Source organism: Peromyscus californicus, unplaced genomic scaffold (assembly GCF_007827085.1).
Source record: "Peromyscus californicus insignis strain IS unplaced genomic scaffold, ASM782708v3 Scaffold_17__1_contigs__length_78620276, whole genome shotgun sequence".
Classification (NCBI taxonomy): domain Eukaryota; kingdom Metazoa; phylum Chordata; class Mammalia; order Rodentia; family Cricetidae; genus Peromyscus; species Peromyscus californicus.
Window position 1 is genome coordinate 27,548,929 of NW_026294469.1, and position 16,292 is coordinate 27,565,220.

Sequence of the window (16,292 nt, forward strand, 5' to 3'; positions counted from 1 at the left end):
CACGCCCCCTATGGGTGTTCCGCCCCTTAATGGGAGTTCGGCCCCCTGCTTTGCTGTCCTGGTCCGGATTCTGAGGCTTGAGACTCCGCGCTTGGGCGGGGACCCGTGGCATTAGTCATAGGGATTATAGGGCCGTTTCTTTCTGGGCCAGGGTCATATCCTCGGGAAACCGAGTCATCCCGTCCAGCCGCTAGCCCCAGATGGGTCTTGGGACAGTGGTCCCTCTCTAGGAACCTTGGAAGATCTGGCCACCCTGCCCCTCTCAGGTGCAGAAAGACAGATTTTCCCAGTGCGCTAGGAAGATTGCTGGCTTTCTACTCATCCGGGGAATCTGAGGGCAAGACCTGTGCCAGATGTGAGGGCTAGACCGGTGGCCAAAGCCCCTCCTGACCTCCCGACCACCCACGAGGATCCAGGCTCGCGCCGCACAGTCCTCCTGGGGAAGAGGGGGGCGGCGCAGTCACGCGCACATCTCACTTGCGTTCACACACGCGTAAGGCTCACGCTCTCCGCCCCGCACACCTGTGCTCCGCCTCTTGGTCCTGGGCCCGCGGCGCGAGAAGGCATTTGGGAACCCAGGACAGTTTCAGAGGCGCCCCCCCACCCCACCCCCCGCCATCCCCTCCATTTCCCGGACAGGAGCGGTCCAGAGCCTGCCGCGGCTCCCAACCGGCCCACATCCTTCTCCATCCTTCCCTCCCCCCGTCTGCCGCGGCACCGGTATCCGCAGCCACCAGCCCGGAGCCGGTGAGGCGGCAAAGGGGGGAGGGGGAGGAAGCAAGGGATGAGCTCCGGGAGGGCGTCGGGGGCCCTGAGCCGGACGAGGACGCCCCTGGAACCGGGACCCGAGCCGGAGCCGGAGCCGGAGACAGAACCAAATCACCGGTACCGGGTGGACCAGGTGGTCAGGGTGGGATAAACCCGAAAAGAAGGGACCCAGGAATGCAGGGAGGGGAGGGGGCTGCACGAGGCCGGGCTCAGGCCGGTGTAGAGGAGGTATCAACACTGACTCAAGCGTGCTTTCTGGGCTCGCTCTCTGAGAATTTCGTCCCATCTTGTGCTGCAGTGTCCTTGGAAGGGACGGGGGCTCGGGATGAGCTGTAAAGGATAGCTTTCTGGATGTCAGAAAAGTGGGACTGGGTCGCCGCAGAGGGCTTTTGCCTCCAGCCTGCGGCGGTCTTGGCCGACTAGCACCCTTAGTCCGGACAGCTCCTTGGTTCGGTTGGGGGGGTGGGGCGGATCTCCTATTGCGGATCCTAAGATGCCTTCTTACTCTGCGGGTACCCAGCTGCAGCCCACTAAACCCAGGAGGCGCCCTGGCCCGCGCTCGCCCCCCAGGGCCTCATGTCGGAACCACAGCCTGACCTGGAGCCGCCCCAACATGGGCTGTACATGCTCTTCCTGCTTGTGCTGGTCTTCTTCCTCATGGGCCTTGTAGGCTTCATGATCTGCCACGTGCTCAAGAAGAAAGGCTACCGCTGCCGCACGTCTAGGGGCTCAGAGCCTGATGATGCCCAGCTCCAGCCCCGTGAGTGAGGAGCCTAGAACCCTAATTAAGGCACCTTTCTCTCTTATTCTTCTCCCCAAACTTTTTTCTGCCTCCCTGGCCGACAGACCCAGCCCAAATCCTAATGAAGCCCAAAAGACTATGATGCTTTTTTGAGTCTGCATGTAAAAGTGACACCACCCCGAAATTGAGGCTAGAGAAGGGGGTCCACTCATGGTAGCCCTAGGAGCCCATGTCTTCTCCTACCTTTTCGGGCCTGATGCATGAAGGCACATAGGTAAAGGGATATGTCTTCAGTCATCACCCATGGGGCCATCAGGTCATATTCCCCCAAAGCTGACTCATTTCCCACATCCTTGCCAACCTCTTTCATCTTTCAGCTGAAGACGATGACGTGAATGAGGACACAGTAGAGAGGATTGTTCGCTGCATCATCCAAAATGAAGGTGGGTCTAGGCCAAAAGCTTGCTCCTTCCCAAACTGACTTTCTCTTGCCCTGACCTCCACCTCGGCTGACTCCATCTCCCTCTCCCATCAGCCAATGCTGAGGCCTTGAAGGAGATGCTAGGGGACAGTGAAGGAGAAGGGACAGTACAGCTCTCCAGGTGAGCTGGAAACAAGGGCCAGCATGACTTATCTTACCTTGGCGTCCCCTCTCCTCCAATACAGTCTTCCAAAGGACCATGGGAGTTTGGGGGTGGGGGTCAGGTAGACAGGGCTAGCTAACCTATGGAAGTCTATAGAAACCCTTTATCCTTTATCTCCCATCTAGATACCATCCAGCCTAACATCTCTGGTGTCACTTTCTTGGGTTGAGCATTGCCCTCTTTAGTAAACAGGGTGGAAAGGAAGACTACATGACCACTCATGTCTTAGCGTTGAATTTTACTAAAGACAAAAGGATGTCGGAACCTGGGAAAGGTGGGGTTTGGGGAGGATTAAAGAGCATATTGAAAGGACAGAAGGAAATGGCAGGAAGGAGAATGAAAATATCCTTTCTGCTCCCTTTCTTCCTGTGGTCCAGTGTGGATGCCACCTCCAGCCTGCAGGATGGAGCCCCTTCCCATCATCACACAGTGCATCTTGGCTCTGCAGCTCCTTGCATCCACTGTAGCCGCAACAAGAGGCCCCCACTTGTCCGTCAGGGTCGCTCTAAGGAAGGAAAAGGCCGCCCCCGGCCCGGAGAGACCACTGTTTTCTCAGTGGGCAGGTGGGGACACAGTGGTTCAAGAAAAGGGAGGTTGAGTTGGTGCCCAATAATCCTGTCCCCCCAAAGGTGGAGCCCAATTCTTTCCTCTGAATGACTGAGCGACTGCAGCAGGGGTCAAACTGCAGAGTGTCCCACAGTCTCAGAAGGCCTCCCTACACCAGGCCAGAGAATTTGCCATCAACCCCAGGGAGGGAGGTTTAGGTGACCTTTGAGCTGTAGTCCTAAACTGCAATGTTCTCTTCCCGCCCAGATTCCGAGTGACACACATTGAGAAGCGCTATGGCCTACACGAACATCGTGATGGTTCCCCTACAGACAGAAGCTGGGGCTCTGGTGGGGGGCAGGAAGCAGGGGCCAGTCAGGTGGCTGGGGGAGGGCAGCCTAGGACAGGGACAGCTGCCACTGAGAGGCTGCTCCCTGAGCCACCACCCTCCCAGGCCGTAGCCACCCACCCAGTGCAGAACGGAGGACTCAAAGATGACAGCCTAGTCCCTAGTACACTTGAGGGAAACCCTGCAACCTCTGCAGAACTGAACTTGGGCACTAGAGGAAGAGGCCCAAGCCTAGGGCTGCCTACTCAGGAGGCAAACGGACAGCCAACCAAACTGGACACCTCAGGTCAGCAGGTATGAAGACATGGCCAGGGCTACATTGGGCAGTGGTGGACACATCTTACTGTCCCTAATCTGGGCAACATTGGTGATCCACCTCCTGTTCCCACCGAATACTTCCCTTTCTCTCAGGAATCTCTACCACCAGAAGAAGGGGGTGTGTGAGGCGAGTCTCCCTGAGCTTGAGATCAGGTAATCTCATCTTCCCACCCTCTACCTAAACCACCCAAGCCCATCAACTCCCTGAACCCCTGGGGTGAACTCTAAGCTTAGTGTATGTTCTAGATTCCTTGGCTGGCGGTGGGGAGTGGGAGTGGGCATAGAGCTCCTGCAGGAGCTAGATATACACTCTCTGGAGAAGAAGTGGATCAGAGCAACACTGTTCCCCCTTCCTTTCTTCCAAGCCTCAGTCTTCACTGTGCTGATGGGTTACCAGCAGGCATTGCCAGGGTATGGATAGCCATGAAGGCTCTCCCCTCCCCGGGACAGCACTGCTCCTCAGTTGAGGGACCAGCTCTACTTCTCTCCGGAGTTACGTGGTCCCAGGCTGAGGGACCTCAGGAGGAGCCCCTCCCCACTCCCAACCCCTCACTGTTTTCCTTTCCCTACCTGCCAACGGGTTGCCTGGCCTGCCTTCCCCAAAACCTCGCTCCACATGCAAGAGCGTGGCAGCTGGGACCAGGCCCGACCCTTGGCGGGCCCCTAAAGCAATAGCACCTTAGGCTCCCTGCCCTCTTGGCACAAGAGGCCCAGGCCCTGGCTTGGACTTCATGCCCTTTATTCACTGTCAATAAATCCGCTCAGACCATTACAGTTGCTTTGCATCCTGGCTTCAGCTCCTTCTGACTTCTAAGATCTGCTCCTCTCCCGGCTCCAGGCCTAGTGACCCTGGCATTCAGGGTGGGCTTGGCCACAGAGGCAGGGTGAAGACAGAGATGAGCCAGAGCCATACAAGGCTTTAAGGAATGAGTTCCAGCCCCAGAGATTTGGGGATGTTTTACCACCCTAGATATGGGGTGATGGCAAAAAGTCAAAGGGGTAGTTCCGGCCCAGAGATGACGGGGGAACAGTGGAGGAAAGGAGTGGGTTCAAATCCCAGAAATGGGAGCAGGGTAAGTTTCTACCCCTGGAGGTTGAGAGTGGACATGGGAGAAGATTGCAGCTTTTGCCTGTGTCGCTCCAGATCATTGAGGGGGTGGTTTCTGTCAGCACGGAGATAGGGGCAGCAGCATCGGTGGGGGACAGTGACCCCCTGGCCTTCAGGTGAGGGGATCTGGATGGCCAGGATCCGGGGCTTTGGCTGGTGGAGGAGGTGGTGGACGCATCTGTAGGGGATATACATAATTAGTGCTCCAGAGTCCCTCGTGGGACTATCCCTGTCCATTACCTCTGCCCAGCAAACAAAACAGGACCCAAAGGAATGACCCTTCTGTACAATCTTCTCCAAGACAGAGGCCCTTACCGGCCTGAGTCGAGGCACCATCATGTCCAGGGGTCCTGGGCAGTCTAGGACTTTGTCTAGAAATAGAAACCAAAAGTCAATTCTCAAGCATTGTTGGGCTCCATGCTGCATCTCCAGCACTAAGGATAGTGACACTTTATAAATACTTGTTGACTTAGCAAAAAAAAAAAATCCATTAGTCCATCCATCCTCAAATACTTAATGTACAACTGCTCTGTACAAAGTACCAAAGAAAGGAGATGGAGTACTGGAGTACAAAGCTCCCCTTAAAATAGCTATTGAGAATACCACAGAGACACAGAGACAGAGACAGACAGACAGAGAGACAGACAGAGAGACAGAGGAGAGAATGCCTAAGTCCTAACTTATTCAAAGTGAAGTAGGGGTGTTGGAAGAGATGACAGTGACTCTAGAGTCAGGGAGCCTGACTTGGAGAGGGTGGACATACCAGAATGCATCAGAAAAGCTGAGTATTTCATGGTGAAAACTAGAGGGCCACGGACATAACTTAGGGGTAGATATGCTTGCCTAGCATAAACAAGACCCTAGTTTGATCCCCAGCACCCCCAAAATTAGAGAGAGAAATGAATCCAAAGGTAAGTATTATATTTCAGAGTTCAAGGACACTAAGAGGAAAAGGTACATTTTGGGAGAATGTAAAAATGCCATGAGAAAAGATAGATAATTTTAAAGATAATGATGATCTAAAACAGCCATGTTTCCTATATGCCAATCACAATGTTGTATCTTCTCCTTCTCCTCCTCCTTCTTTTTTTGGTTTTTCAAGACAGGGTTTCTCTGTCCTAGAACTCACTTTGTAGATCAGGCTGGCCTCGGACTCACAGAGATCCACCTGCCTCTGCCTCCCGAGGTGCTGGGATTAAAGGTAGACGCCACCACCCCCCAGCAATATTGTATACTCTTCACAGACATCTTGGTTTACTTTTTCTTCTTACATGTATGAGTGTTTTGCTTGCATGTATGCCTGTGTGCCACATGCAATTGGCTGGTGCTCACTGGGATCAGAGGAGTGTGTCAGACCCCTTGGGACTGGAGTTACTGATGGTTGTGAGCTCGCATGCGAGTGCTGGGAATCAAATTCGGGTCCTCTGCAAGAGCAACAAGTGCTCTTAACCACTGAGCCATCTCTCCAGCCCCTGATAACAATTCAATAAAGCAGTGCCTTTCCCTTCACTTTATAAAGAGTATAAACGAAGCTAGGCTAGTGACTGATACTTCTAATCTCAACACATGGGGGGGGGGGGCGGGAGGCTGGGGCAGGGGAAGTGCTAGCTTAAGGCTAGCCCTATCTCCAAAGACTAAAACGTAACAACAGAAAACCTAGACCAAGGACCAGACAGGTTAAGCCTTCCACCTCAAGTCGTACAATAGAAAGGGATAGAGGACTTTGAACCTGGCTCCAAATCCAAGCTCTCCTCCCCATCAATATGCCATGGGCCTTATTGCAAGGTACCCCCAGGGCACACAGGAGCAGGTAAGGCAGAGTCCAAACTTCTTCCGGGCCGTGACTTAGGCTCCAAGGCTCTAATTCTCTCTACTCACCCACAGGCAGAGCAGGTGCAGCGGATCCTTCCAAGGCACAGGTGGGTGCAGGAGGGGAAAAACTGGGAGGAGAAGGGGATGGCAGCGTCTAGAGACAGGGGAGGCATCAGTCATTCCTGGTCCGTGGAAGGCTTAACCTGCGTTTCCTCTCACTCTGTTTCTCTCCCATTCCTTCTCAACACCGAACGCAGCCACATGAGGGTCGTGACTGATACATATTTCAACAGCCAATATGTACCGACTAGTTGTTATGCGACAGACAGGAATTCTGGCAACAGTGCACATATACAAAGTACTCAACCTTCACCACCACCCTGTGAGCTATGGATTCTGACGGCCGCTACAGAAGTGAGGTTCAGATCGAGCCATCTGTCAGAATCGGGGTTACTTAGTGGCAGAGTACTGGCCGGACCTGGGGTGTTCTGACTCTCCTGTCATGATCCCTGCTGTCTCATGCCAGGGCAACACAAATTCAAACACTTCTTGTGTACCACAGGGCTAAGGAGTTTACCTCTATCATCTCTAGTCATGACAGCGAGCCCGTTTAAACAGCTCTTGTTTCTATTTTACACATGAAGAAGGCAGCTCCGAGGAGTTAAATAACCACCCAATGTCACGCTATAGCAATGTGTACTCAGGCCTAGCCGGCCCTGAAGTTCCCAAAGTCCTATGAAGGGTGCCTTGGTTTCTATTTCCTCTTCCTAGCCAAAGCACACAGGGAGGCCTAAGCTACCATAGGAGGCCAACCTGGGGAGGAGACAGGGCTTTAAGATTAACATGGAGCCCTGCTGAGGTGAAAGGGTCAACCCAGAGGTACTTGGGAACTGAGGGAGAATGAAGCTTCACCTGCTCAGGGTCAGAGAGTTCAGGGGGCCCTGGGGGGCCAAGCAGTTCCTCTACCAGTAGGGATGGAAAGACTCCAACGTGGCCCCCAAATTCTCCCCTCCAGAAGCCATCATCCACGCCATCTTGAGCCCTGGGCAGCAGGCGGATGAGTGCCCCTTCCGGGAAGCTTAGCTCCTCTTCACTCTGTCCAGTGTAGCTGTACAGGGCCCGGGCCAGGAATGCTACAGGAGCCCGGGAGAGAAGATGAACTAAGGCAGTGGCCGGTTGCGCCATGCCCCTCTACGACCATCCAGTAAGCTGTATCTACACCCATGGTCCCTGAATCCAAAACTTCCTTTCCTTACCTGTGGGCTCTGCTCCCGAGGGATTGCTGCTGCCACGGCTGCTCTCAGGAAGGGAGAGATCCGGGAAGTTGAGATATCGCTCGGGGACAAAGCCCGCCTCGCCATGCTGATTCCGAGCCTGCTCACCCAGCAATGGGAACAGGTGTCAGACTTGCTCAGCAGTCCGTGACCTTGGCTCTTCAACACTCAAGTTTCTGGCATTACCTGGATGAGTCCTTGGGAGCCACACACAAGCCCTCCCACTGCCCCCAACCCAGGGTCCCAGACTCACCTTCACCCACTCATCGGCATCTCCTTCCTCTATGACCTCCAGCCACTCACCCTCTGTGATAGTCAGCTCGTCCTCACGTCCTGCCTAAGCCCCACAAGGAAGGAGTCAAGATTTGCCCCCCCCCCACCCCTGTTGCCCACCTCAAGTTTCCAGACCCTTTCACACCTGGTAGCCAAACACCACATGTGCAGGGCAGGGGAGGGGTCTGGCAGCCAGGGCTGGCGGGGCAGGCTCTTCAAAGAGCTCCCCAGCCTCCTCACATTCATCGAAGTCAGAAAGCTCAGCATCCTCAGCCTGGAAAGGGGTAGAGGACAGACTCTTGTCTCAGGTACTGCATGGATCTCCCATACCCGTCTCTTATCTCTAAGGGGCACTGGGGATCCTCCTTCAAGACAGTAGCCCTCGACCAAACATCATATTTCACAACCAAACCACCATAGGGCAGGATGATACTAAATAATAGCAATTACAACAATTAGGTGCTTAATATGAAGTACCATATATATATATATATATATATATATATATATATATATATATATATATGTATATATATCCATATATACACATAGATATATATATGTACACATACTGCTTCATTTAAGCTTCAGTATAACCCAGTATTATTTTATATAGCTATACTAACCTCACTCTACTTTTGAAGAAACTCAGGCTCACAAAGGTTAAGTCATTTGCCAAGGTCACATGGCTATTAAGTGGCTGGCATTCAGTTAACTTACAGACTGCTCCTAGAACCATGGTTTGGTTGGTTGGTTGGTTGGTTGGTTGGTTGGTTGGTTGGTTTTTGGTTTTTTTCAAGACAGGGTAGCCTGGGCTGACCTAGAACTCACTCTGTAGATCAGGCTGGCCTCAAACTCACAGAGATCCACCTGCCTCTGCCTCCCAAGTGCTGGGATTAAAGACACGCACCACCACCGCCCAGCAGAACCATGGTTCTTAATCACCATATTAGAAGCGTACTGAGGATTCTCCACGCCAGAAACTATGCAATATCATTTAAGCCTCATGGCAACCCTCTGAATTAGATAGTGTGATTCCCATTTTAGAGACTCTGCCTTCTAACAAGGAATTTTAGCCTCCCAGGTGTGCATGGTTAGGGACAAGGAGGAACTCACCGTAGGAGAGAGGTCCCTCTGGGACAGCCGAGCCTCACTAAGCCGTCTCTCCTGCTCCACCTCATCCTGGGCTTGGGTCATGGCTGGCTTCAGCCAGCGCTGCACATCCAGGCCAGCCTCCTGTAGCAGGGCCAGCCGGGCAGCCCCTTTCACCTGGCTCACCTGGTGTGAGGAGGAAGAGAGAATATCCCGGCTAGCTGTGTCTACCCTCCGCTGCCCGCCTTTTCTCCACCACAGTGGAGGTGGGTTGCCTGGGGAGGCAGGATTTCGGTGGCTCTTAGACCAGGGCTGTGGTTCACCTGTGCCCGTCGGATGTTCTCCCTCACTTCCTGGAGGCGCTGGTCTAGGCCTGGGGCCTCTCGCTCTGGCGCCTGCTGACGCTTCTGCTCCAGTCGCTGCAGGACCTGGTTGGTGAGGGTGGCAGAGGTGGGTGGAGGAGATGCTGTGGGCCACAGCTTACTCTGAGCCCGGTACTTGGCTAGTTGCGTCACTTGCATTGGGTCATCTACCTTCCCTATGAGGTAGGTATTATTATTGGCTCCCCTTTAGGGATGAGGAAACCCAAGTCCAGAGAGATGAAATCATTCCTCACCCAGGGTTAGAGAACTCACAAGCCACGGGAGAGAACACAAACCCCAGTCTGTCTAGTTCCGAAAGCTGGGCTCTTAACTGCTGCATCACGCCGTTGTGTTAAAATCCCTTTCCCTCCCTTCCTGACTGCTTCAATGTTCCCCATCTCTCAGCTGTTCTTGCCCACCCCCAATACCTGCACCCCCACCTCACCCGATGCCCATGATGCTGGATCTTGAAGTCCCGGGCAGCCCTGCTTGTCCAGCGCTGAACCTCTTTCTCCAGGCCACTCTCTCCAGCCATGCCTCCTGCTCCCCGCTCCAGGGCATACACCTGAAGAAGACGAGGATTACTTGAGAGAAAAAAAAAAAACTATCCTTCTCACTAGTTCCTTTTCCTTCTTCATCTTTTTAAAAGTCTTTTTCAAGACAGGGTTTCTCTGTGGAGCTTTGGTGCTGTCTTGGATCTGTAGCCCAGGCTGGCCTCGAACTCACAGAGATCCGCCTGGCTCTGCCTCCCGAGTGCTGGGATTAAAGGCGTGCGCCACCACCTCCTGGCTTAAACTTCTTTTTTAGATTTATTTATTTTGTGTGTGTGAATGTTTTGCCAGCATGTATGTCTGTCTGCACATCACATGCGTGCCTGGTGGCTGAGGAGGTGGTGACTCTCCAAGTGTATGCTGGGAATCCAACCCGGGTCCTTTGCAAGAGCGAATACTCTAACCACTGAGCCAACTCTCCAGCCCCTTCCTTCTTCATCTTGACCTCCAGTGTCAGGGACAAAGAGGCTGGAGTGAATGCCTTTGTCTGTGGAATCAGAGCTGAGCGACAGACGGGAAATGAAGAGAACAGGGACTGAACGGAGGTATGTTTGTGTTCAGATGGAGGTGAATGGGATTCTGAAACCCCCTGTCCGATGCTGAACCGTCACCAGGTCAATATTAGGACAAGAACAATGACACAAACGGTCTAAGGCATACTTCCGTTTAGATGTGGCCTGTTTCCACAAGCAGCGTAGTCTCACCTGATCAGTCCCGGCTGGCTGGAACTGCTGAGGTGGGGTAGGGGAAAAGACCCCAGGCTCCTGAAGAAACAACTTCACATCTTGTTCCCAGTTTACCTAGGGTTGGATAATTCACAGTCACTCACGTGCCACCCACCCAACCCTGTCCCCAATCTTCCTGGAAGAAAGGAAGGTGAGAGTTGCATTGGGTGGGGGAGGGGCTGTATATGAAAAAAAAAAAAAGAGCATAAAGCATCATTAGGGAACACTCACAGCTCCAGCACTCACCTGAGAAGTTGCCTGCCCCCCATGGTGGGCATGTTCCAGGACCATCTCTGCAGCTTCCAACTCCGTGTGGCTTAATAACGTGAGAGGGTCCCTCAAGTATTCTGACAGCTCACTTACCAGGACCTGCAGAGAACCCCAAGGTACCATAATACAACCATTCTCCCAGGCCTCTAGTGCAGAGTATCCATCCATAGATGGGGCATGGACATGAGAGCAAAGAGGGGGCGAGGAATAAGACATTGCTGTTTCTAATCACAATCCATCATGTTTAAAGCCCGTCACAGTTAAGAACTTCCACATCCATTCCCTTTGAACCTCATTAGTGTTATGATGTGGGCAGACTGGGATTAACTCTGATGAGCAATGTGGAGTCAGACGTCTTGTATGACACAGCCATCAAGAACCCCCATATGCATCTTCTAATTCACTCTAAGCACTAGCACTGGCCAGCCTGGGAAGAAGTAGAAACAGGGATGGTGTCTGCATTCACTTAAGGGCAGGAGTAATCTGCATGAGTACTGGCCTTGAGCAGGGCTGGCAGTTCCTCTTGGTAGTAGTGGGCAAGGTGAGCATTGGTGGCCACCAAGTTTAGCAGGTACTCATTGCGCGCTGCTCTCAACTGCTGGGAATACTGGGCTGACTGGGCAGACAGCTGGGAAATGGAAAGAAGAGTCAACAGGGAGCCCTGAACCCTGGATGGAGGTCCTTCCAAGGCCAACCTAAACCCAGAACCAGAATGGATCTCACATTATTGTTTACTACATGCCTGGCACTACATTAAAACCCTCACATAGAACACTGGCTTAAAAACCCTCTCGTGGCTTCTGTACGTATCTTAAAATGCCAACTGTGCCTTACTGTAGTTTACCAGATCTCACATGAGCCGCCCTGAAACCTCTCTGACCTTTTTCATGTGCATGTGTCTTCGCCAAAGTGATTCTCTCCTCAGCTTTTGCACTCACCAATCTCTCTCCTCAGAATGTTCTTCCCCCAGATCTCAGCATGGCTGCCTCCTCGACACTCAGGTCTCCTGTTCAGTGGGGTCTCCCTTCTAAACCACACCCAATGTCACCCTTTATCACAGCACTTTAATTTGCATCTTCAGCTGATTATTCACATACTCTCATCTCAACCAGGCTGTGAGGATGGAACTCCACGAGTCCTGTTCTCACTGTATCCCCAGGGGTGGAATATTGCCAAGCATGTAGAGGTACACATGGTGTGTGCAGCGTGTTTGCAGTGGTGGCGGCGCACGCTTTTAATCCCAGCACTCGGGAGGCAGAGCCAGGTGGATCTCTGTGAGTTCGAGGCCAGCCTGGGCTACAGAGTGAGATCCAGGACAGGCACCAAAACTACACAGAGAAACCCTGTCTCGAAAAACCAAAAAAAAAAAAAAAAAAAAAAAAAAAAAGAAAAAAATCATATATATATATAAGGAACAAAAAAGAAAGGTATTGTTTCTACTATACAGATGAAGAAAATGAGGATCAGAGAAACCAAGGAGCCACATTACAGAGTGCTTACTGCATGCCTGGCAATGAACCACTAGGGAATTTGGAAGCTTAGGATCAACCCACGCTTACTTTTACACCACTGGGCCCCAAACCACTATGCTATGTATATGTATATGTATATGTATATGTATATGTATATGTATATGTCTTTATCCCACAAACCTTGGTACTTAGTTTCTGGAGGCTGGTCCGAGAGTGGAAGATCCCATGGTCACTTCGGTTCAGTCTGCGCAGGCAAAAAATAGTCAAGAGTCGGGCACGGCTTTAAAATTTTCATTCCACCCCACACTCCTTGCATTACACTTCGTGTGTCCTACTTGGTCATCCAAGAGCCCACCTGGCCTGGACATCAGCTGCCTTCTCCTGGGCCAAGGCCCACACACGTTCTCGCTGCCCATAAAGCTTCCGACTTCGGCTCAGTTCCCGGACAGACTGTAGCACCTCAGCCTGTGCCCGCTGGAGACTCTCTGTCCCCTAGCGGCAAAAGATACACAGACTCCAAACCATGTCTAATCCTGAGCTGGAGGTTCCTGTACCACATCCACTGAGACATACCTTCCTAAGCACCTGCTCCTTGGCACTCCTCCCAGTGCCCCCCGCCAGGTCACGGTATCTGTCAGATGCCTGGAGCCGGGTTTGGCCTCCAGCCACAGTGGCATCCAGTAGGCAGCGCCAGGCACCAAACACTGTCCTGCCCCTTCCCAGAGAAGGTCTATGTTGAAGGGAGAAACACTCCACCGGTTCACGAGACCCCCCCCCCCAAACCCCAACCCCACGAGAGACAAGAGTGCTCCCCCCATCCAGGAGCCCATCAATCGATCAGCCCATTAGCTCAGCCACAGGATCACTCATGCCTTCCACCCCCACCCACAGTGTCCTTGCTGGGTCAGTTCCTCTCCTGCTGCTGTGTCAGCTCTACCTGCTGCCGCTCACATGCCTTTCCCCGCTCATTAGGTCCTCATTTCCAGAGATCTCGGGGGCTGAGCTCCCCCGGCACCTCCACAACCCTGTGCGACTCACCTGCTGTCCACCTCCCCACTCCGCTGCCCTTCCCTCTTCAGGAATGGCCCAGCCAGCTTCTGGAGTGCCTGGTGAGGAAGCCATCACAAGTGAAGATCTTTTATGAAGACCCACCCCAACTCGGGGAAGAGTTTGGAACCAGGGTCTGTGATACTGTTCTTCGGATATACAACATATACATTTCTGAAATGCCTTACATCCATTCATTCATTTAATCCCTATAACCATATTGTGGAGTTCGGGTATTATTAATACTATTCCCATTTTACAGAGAAAACAATTGAGGCCCAAAATACTAAATAACGTGTCCAAGACCACACAGCTAAGTAAGCAGGAGAGCAGGGTTTTGACACAAATCTGGATGATTCTAGATATTTGTTCTTTTTAAAGTTTTTTTTATATATAAAATCAATTTGTTCTAATTAACTCACGAATAAAAACATCACACCGTTAGGTTATCTGCTCTTGACCACAGTAAGAGGGAGGCACTGGTGCCTGTGTAAAGAGGCTAGAACAGGAGGGAAAGTCCCGACAGGAGTCCGATACCTGGCCATACTCCCGTTCAATGGCTGCCCTCTGCTTGCTGTAGGATCTGCGGAGATTGGAGTAGAATGGGGGTGGGAGGTTACTGTTTGCTGCTGTTCTCCCACACTCAATCCCCTCTCTCCTCACCTTGAGGAGGAGGAAGAGGGAACCGGCCCAGACTGTGACTACATCCAGAGGGAATGATGAGAGTCCTTGAGATCACCTCTGGCAGCGGCAACACAGGTCACCCTCACCTTACTGCTCAGAGCCCCAGCAGGACCCTCCCACCCCTGGAGGACCATCTGTGGGCCTGGAGATGAGAGAAACGACAGGATTCGGTGTCCGCCAGACTTCCAACAGGTCTGGAAGAGGGAGGGGATTATGCCCTCAGCCTGATTGTGGGGGTGAGGAGAGTGGTGTGGGGTCAAGTGGTTTAGGAAGGGGCTCTCTCTTTATGACTAGAGCCCCAATATCTGAAGAGGCAGGCCTAAGGTGAGGGTCATGAATGGGTAGGCCAGAAAGCTCCTCCTGACAACGCCCATCCCTGGCAGATGTATGCTGAGGAAGGAGTGGCGCTCGCTCCTGTGAAGATGGAGTATGTGAGGGGTCTGGGGCTACCTGATATCCTCCAGCAGATCCGCCTCCCTCTGTTGCCGGCTCTGAAGGATGCTCAGCTGCTCCAAGAAGCGAAGTTTCACCTCCTGGGCTGGCTTCACCTGTAGGATTAAAAAGAGATGAAGATCCCCAGCCTGATACTCCACTCCGGCGTGGGGACCTACAAAACACCTCACAGGGAGCGGTGAGGGGGCGGGGCCCGAGAGAGGCTGGGCTGTTTCCTCGGTTTCTTCTGTGTTAGGCTTTGACCTCCTCGCCACTCCCTGTGTTCCACCCCGAGTCGAGTGCCCGCAGGCTCCCTCCGCTCCCCAAGACCTCCAAGAATGCCCCTTTTCCGGGGCAAATCTCACTTTTCGGGGCGGCGGCTGCATCTCGGATCCAGCAAAGGCTGCCAGACAGTCCACTCCGGAACTCGAGGAGGCCCCGCCCACAATAAGGCCCCGCCCCAGAGTTGGCCCGCTCCGCCCACGCTCGTCAAGCTGCGCGGGCGCGGAAGCACACAGGGGCAGCAGAGGAACTGAACCTGCTATTGCTACAAGTACCCCGGAAGGGTCCCGGCCGCCGGACGGACGCAGCGTGTGCCGGGCGGTAGGGAGGACCTCGAGCTTCTGAGTCAAGACGCCTGGCTTCTGTTTCTAATACAGCCACTGATTCAGCCTGTAATTATTTCTGGTCCTTCATTTACATATGCATATCACCAGTCCCAACACTAAGTGCAGGTGACCAGGGAAACTGAGTCACTGGACACCTGAGCGAAGATGCCTCTGACAAAGGGAGACACCTTTTCCTAATCCCTGCAGAACTGGAAATGCTAGCGTGAGAGGGATAAGAATTACGCCCGGAACCCGCAGAAACCAGTTCAGAGGAAAAGACGGGTGTACATGCTGGGCTACAGTAGGCACTAATGGTATCAGTGAAGGGGTATGTGGCCTGGAAAGACCCTGTCATCATTTTGGATCTTTATGTTCCCAACTTACCAATTTTATCGTGGCGTGTGTGTGTGTACACGTGCGTGCGTAGGTCAGCAGAGGATCTTGGGTGTTGATCCTTGCCTTCCACTTTGCCTGACACAGGGTCTCTATTGTTTTTCTGCTGTGTATGCCAGACTAGCCAGCTTACAAACTTCGGAGGATTCTACTAGCACTAGAATTACAGACGCTGGCACTACAAGTCCAGCTTTTTTTACGGGTTCTAGGGATTTGAACTCAGGTCCTCACACTTACATAGCAGGTGCCTTTATCCCCTGATCCATCCCCCTAGCCCCTCAGTGTGCACTAAATTTATTTTACCCCACAACCCCTCCATCAGTAAGATACAGGTTCTATTGCAGAACACCCATGGAGATTGAGGGGTAACATTCCTAGTGATCTATTTCCCTCAAATTCCAAGACCACCACCCCACTCCAAGACTTAATTATCAGTTTTCCGGTCTAACATCCAGGCTCCTTGCTTCCAGCTTCTTCCCATGACCCACTGTTCCTACAGTGGCCAGTGACTCAAAAGAGAGTTAGGATAACATCCTTTTATGCTTAAAATGTAATTGCTTCCAAGGAAAATCCAAATGCCTAAAATCAAAATAGAATACAGGCTACAAGGATATGAGGATTGGGCCTCTGCAAAAGCATTCTCCTCTTGTCATTCTTGAAAGGACAGAGGCAAGGCACCACTCTGTCACCCACAGTAACCTGAGGAGTTTCCCTAGACTTTGTTTGTTTGTTTTTGTTTTTTGAGACAGGGTGAAGCTTTGTGTGTAGCTTTGGCTGCCCTGGAACTGGCTTTGTAGACCAGGCTGACCTCAAACTCAGCAA

At 52.5% G+C, this 16,292-nt stretch overlaps 2 protein-coding genes across 4 annotated transcripts; one reads left to right on the forward strand and one right to left on the reverse strand.

The window, feature by feature from the left end:
- Positions 1 to 575: 575 nt before the first annotated feature.
- Positions 576 to 4,139, forward strand: Rell2 (RELT like 2). Of its 2 annotated transcripts, none has more exons than XM_052742028.1 (8): positions 576 to 892; positions 1,289 to 1,528; positions 1,888 to 1,953; positions 2,046 to 2,112; positions 2,532 to 2,717; positions 2,968 to 3,343; positions 3,461 to 3,520; positions 3,733 to 4,139. In XM_052742028.1, exons 2-7 carry the CDS (start codon positions 1,345 to 1,347, stop codon positions 3,491 to 3,493), a joined length of 912 nt encoding a protein of 303 aa, XP_052597988.1. In that variant the 5' UTR covers positions 576 to 892; positions 1,289 to 1,344; the 3' UTR covers positions 3,494 to 3,520; positions 3,733 to 4,139. The 2 variants fall into 2 exon arrangements, with proteins under 2 accessions (XP_052597988.1, XP_052597987.1); XM_052742027.1 differs by having other exon boundaries at positions 576 to 885.
- On the reverse strand, positions 4,090 to 14,947 carry Fchsd1 (FCH and double SH3 domains 1). 2 transcript variants are annotated; one of them, XM_052742024.1, is made up of 20 exons: positions 14,835 to 14,947; positions 14,488 to 14,585; positions 13,891 to 13,936; positions 13,345 to 13,412; positions 12,880 to 13,015; positions 12,662 to 12,798; positions 12,487 to 12,550; positions 11,334 to 11,462; positions 10,811 to 10,933; positions 10,544 to 10,639; positions 9,734 to 9,853; positions 9,250 to 9,354; positions 8,951 to 9,112; positions 7,980 to 8,108; positions 7,815 to 7,898; positions 7,544 to 7,661; positions 7,200 to 7,420; positions 6,354 to 6,441; positions 4,791 to 4,846; positions 4,090 to 4,653 (listed from the first exon to the last, which is right to left on the reverse strand). In XM_052742024.1, the coding sequence occupies exons 1-20, from the start codon at positions 14,853 to 14,855 to the stop codon at positions 4,588 to 4,590; spliced, it is 2,067 nt and encodes a 688-aa protein (XP_052597984.1). In that variant the 5' UTR covers positions 14,856 to 14,947; the 3' UTR covers positions 4,090 to 4,587. The 2 variants fall into 2 exon arrangements, with proteins under 2 accessions (XP_052597984.1, XP_052597983.1); XM_052742023.1 differs by having other exon boundaries at positions 12,880 to 13,021.
- Positions 14,948 to 16,292: the final 1,345 nt, after the last annotated feature.

Bases quoted from the DNA above. Each gene is read 5' to 3' on its own strand.
- Rell2 (XM_052742028.1), top strand. From the start codon at position 1,345: ATGTCGGAACCACAGCCTGACCTGGAGCCGCCCCAACATGGGCTGTAC. The intron at 2,113-2,531 runs GTGAGCTGGAAA...CCTGTGGTCCAG, and splicing joins GGGACAGTACAGCTCTCCAG to TGTGGATGCCACCTCCAGCC. The intron at 2,718-2,967 runs GTGGGGACACAG...CTTCCCGCCCAG, and splicing joins ACTGTTTTCTCAGTGGGCAG to ATTCCGAGTGACACACATTG.
- Fchsd1 (XM_052742023.1), bottom strand. From the start codon at position 14,855: ATGCAGCCGCCGCCCCGAAAA. The intron at 9,854-10,543 runs GTGAGACTACGC...CGTCTTCTTCAG, and splicing joins AGCCAGCCGGGACTGATCAG to GTGTATGCCCTGGAGCGGGG. The intron at 7,662-7,814 runs GTGAGTCTGGGA...CTGGGTGAGCAG, and splicing joins ATGCCGATGAGTGGGTGAAG to GCTCGGAATCAGCATGGCGA.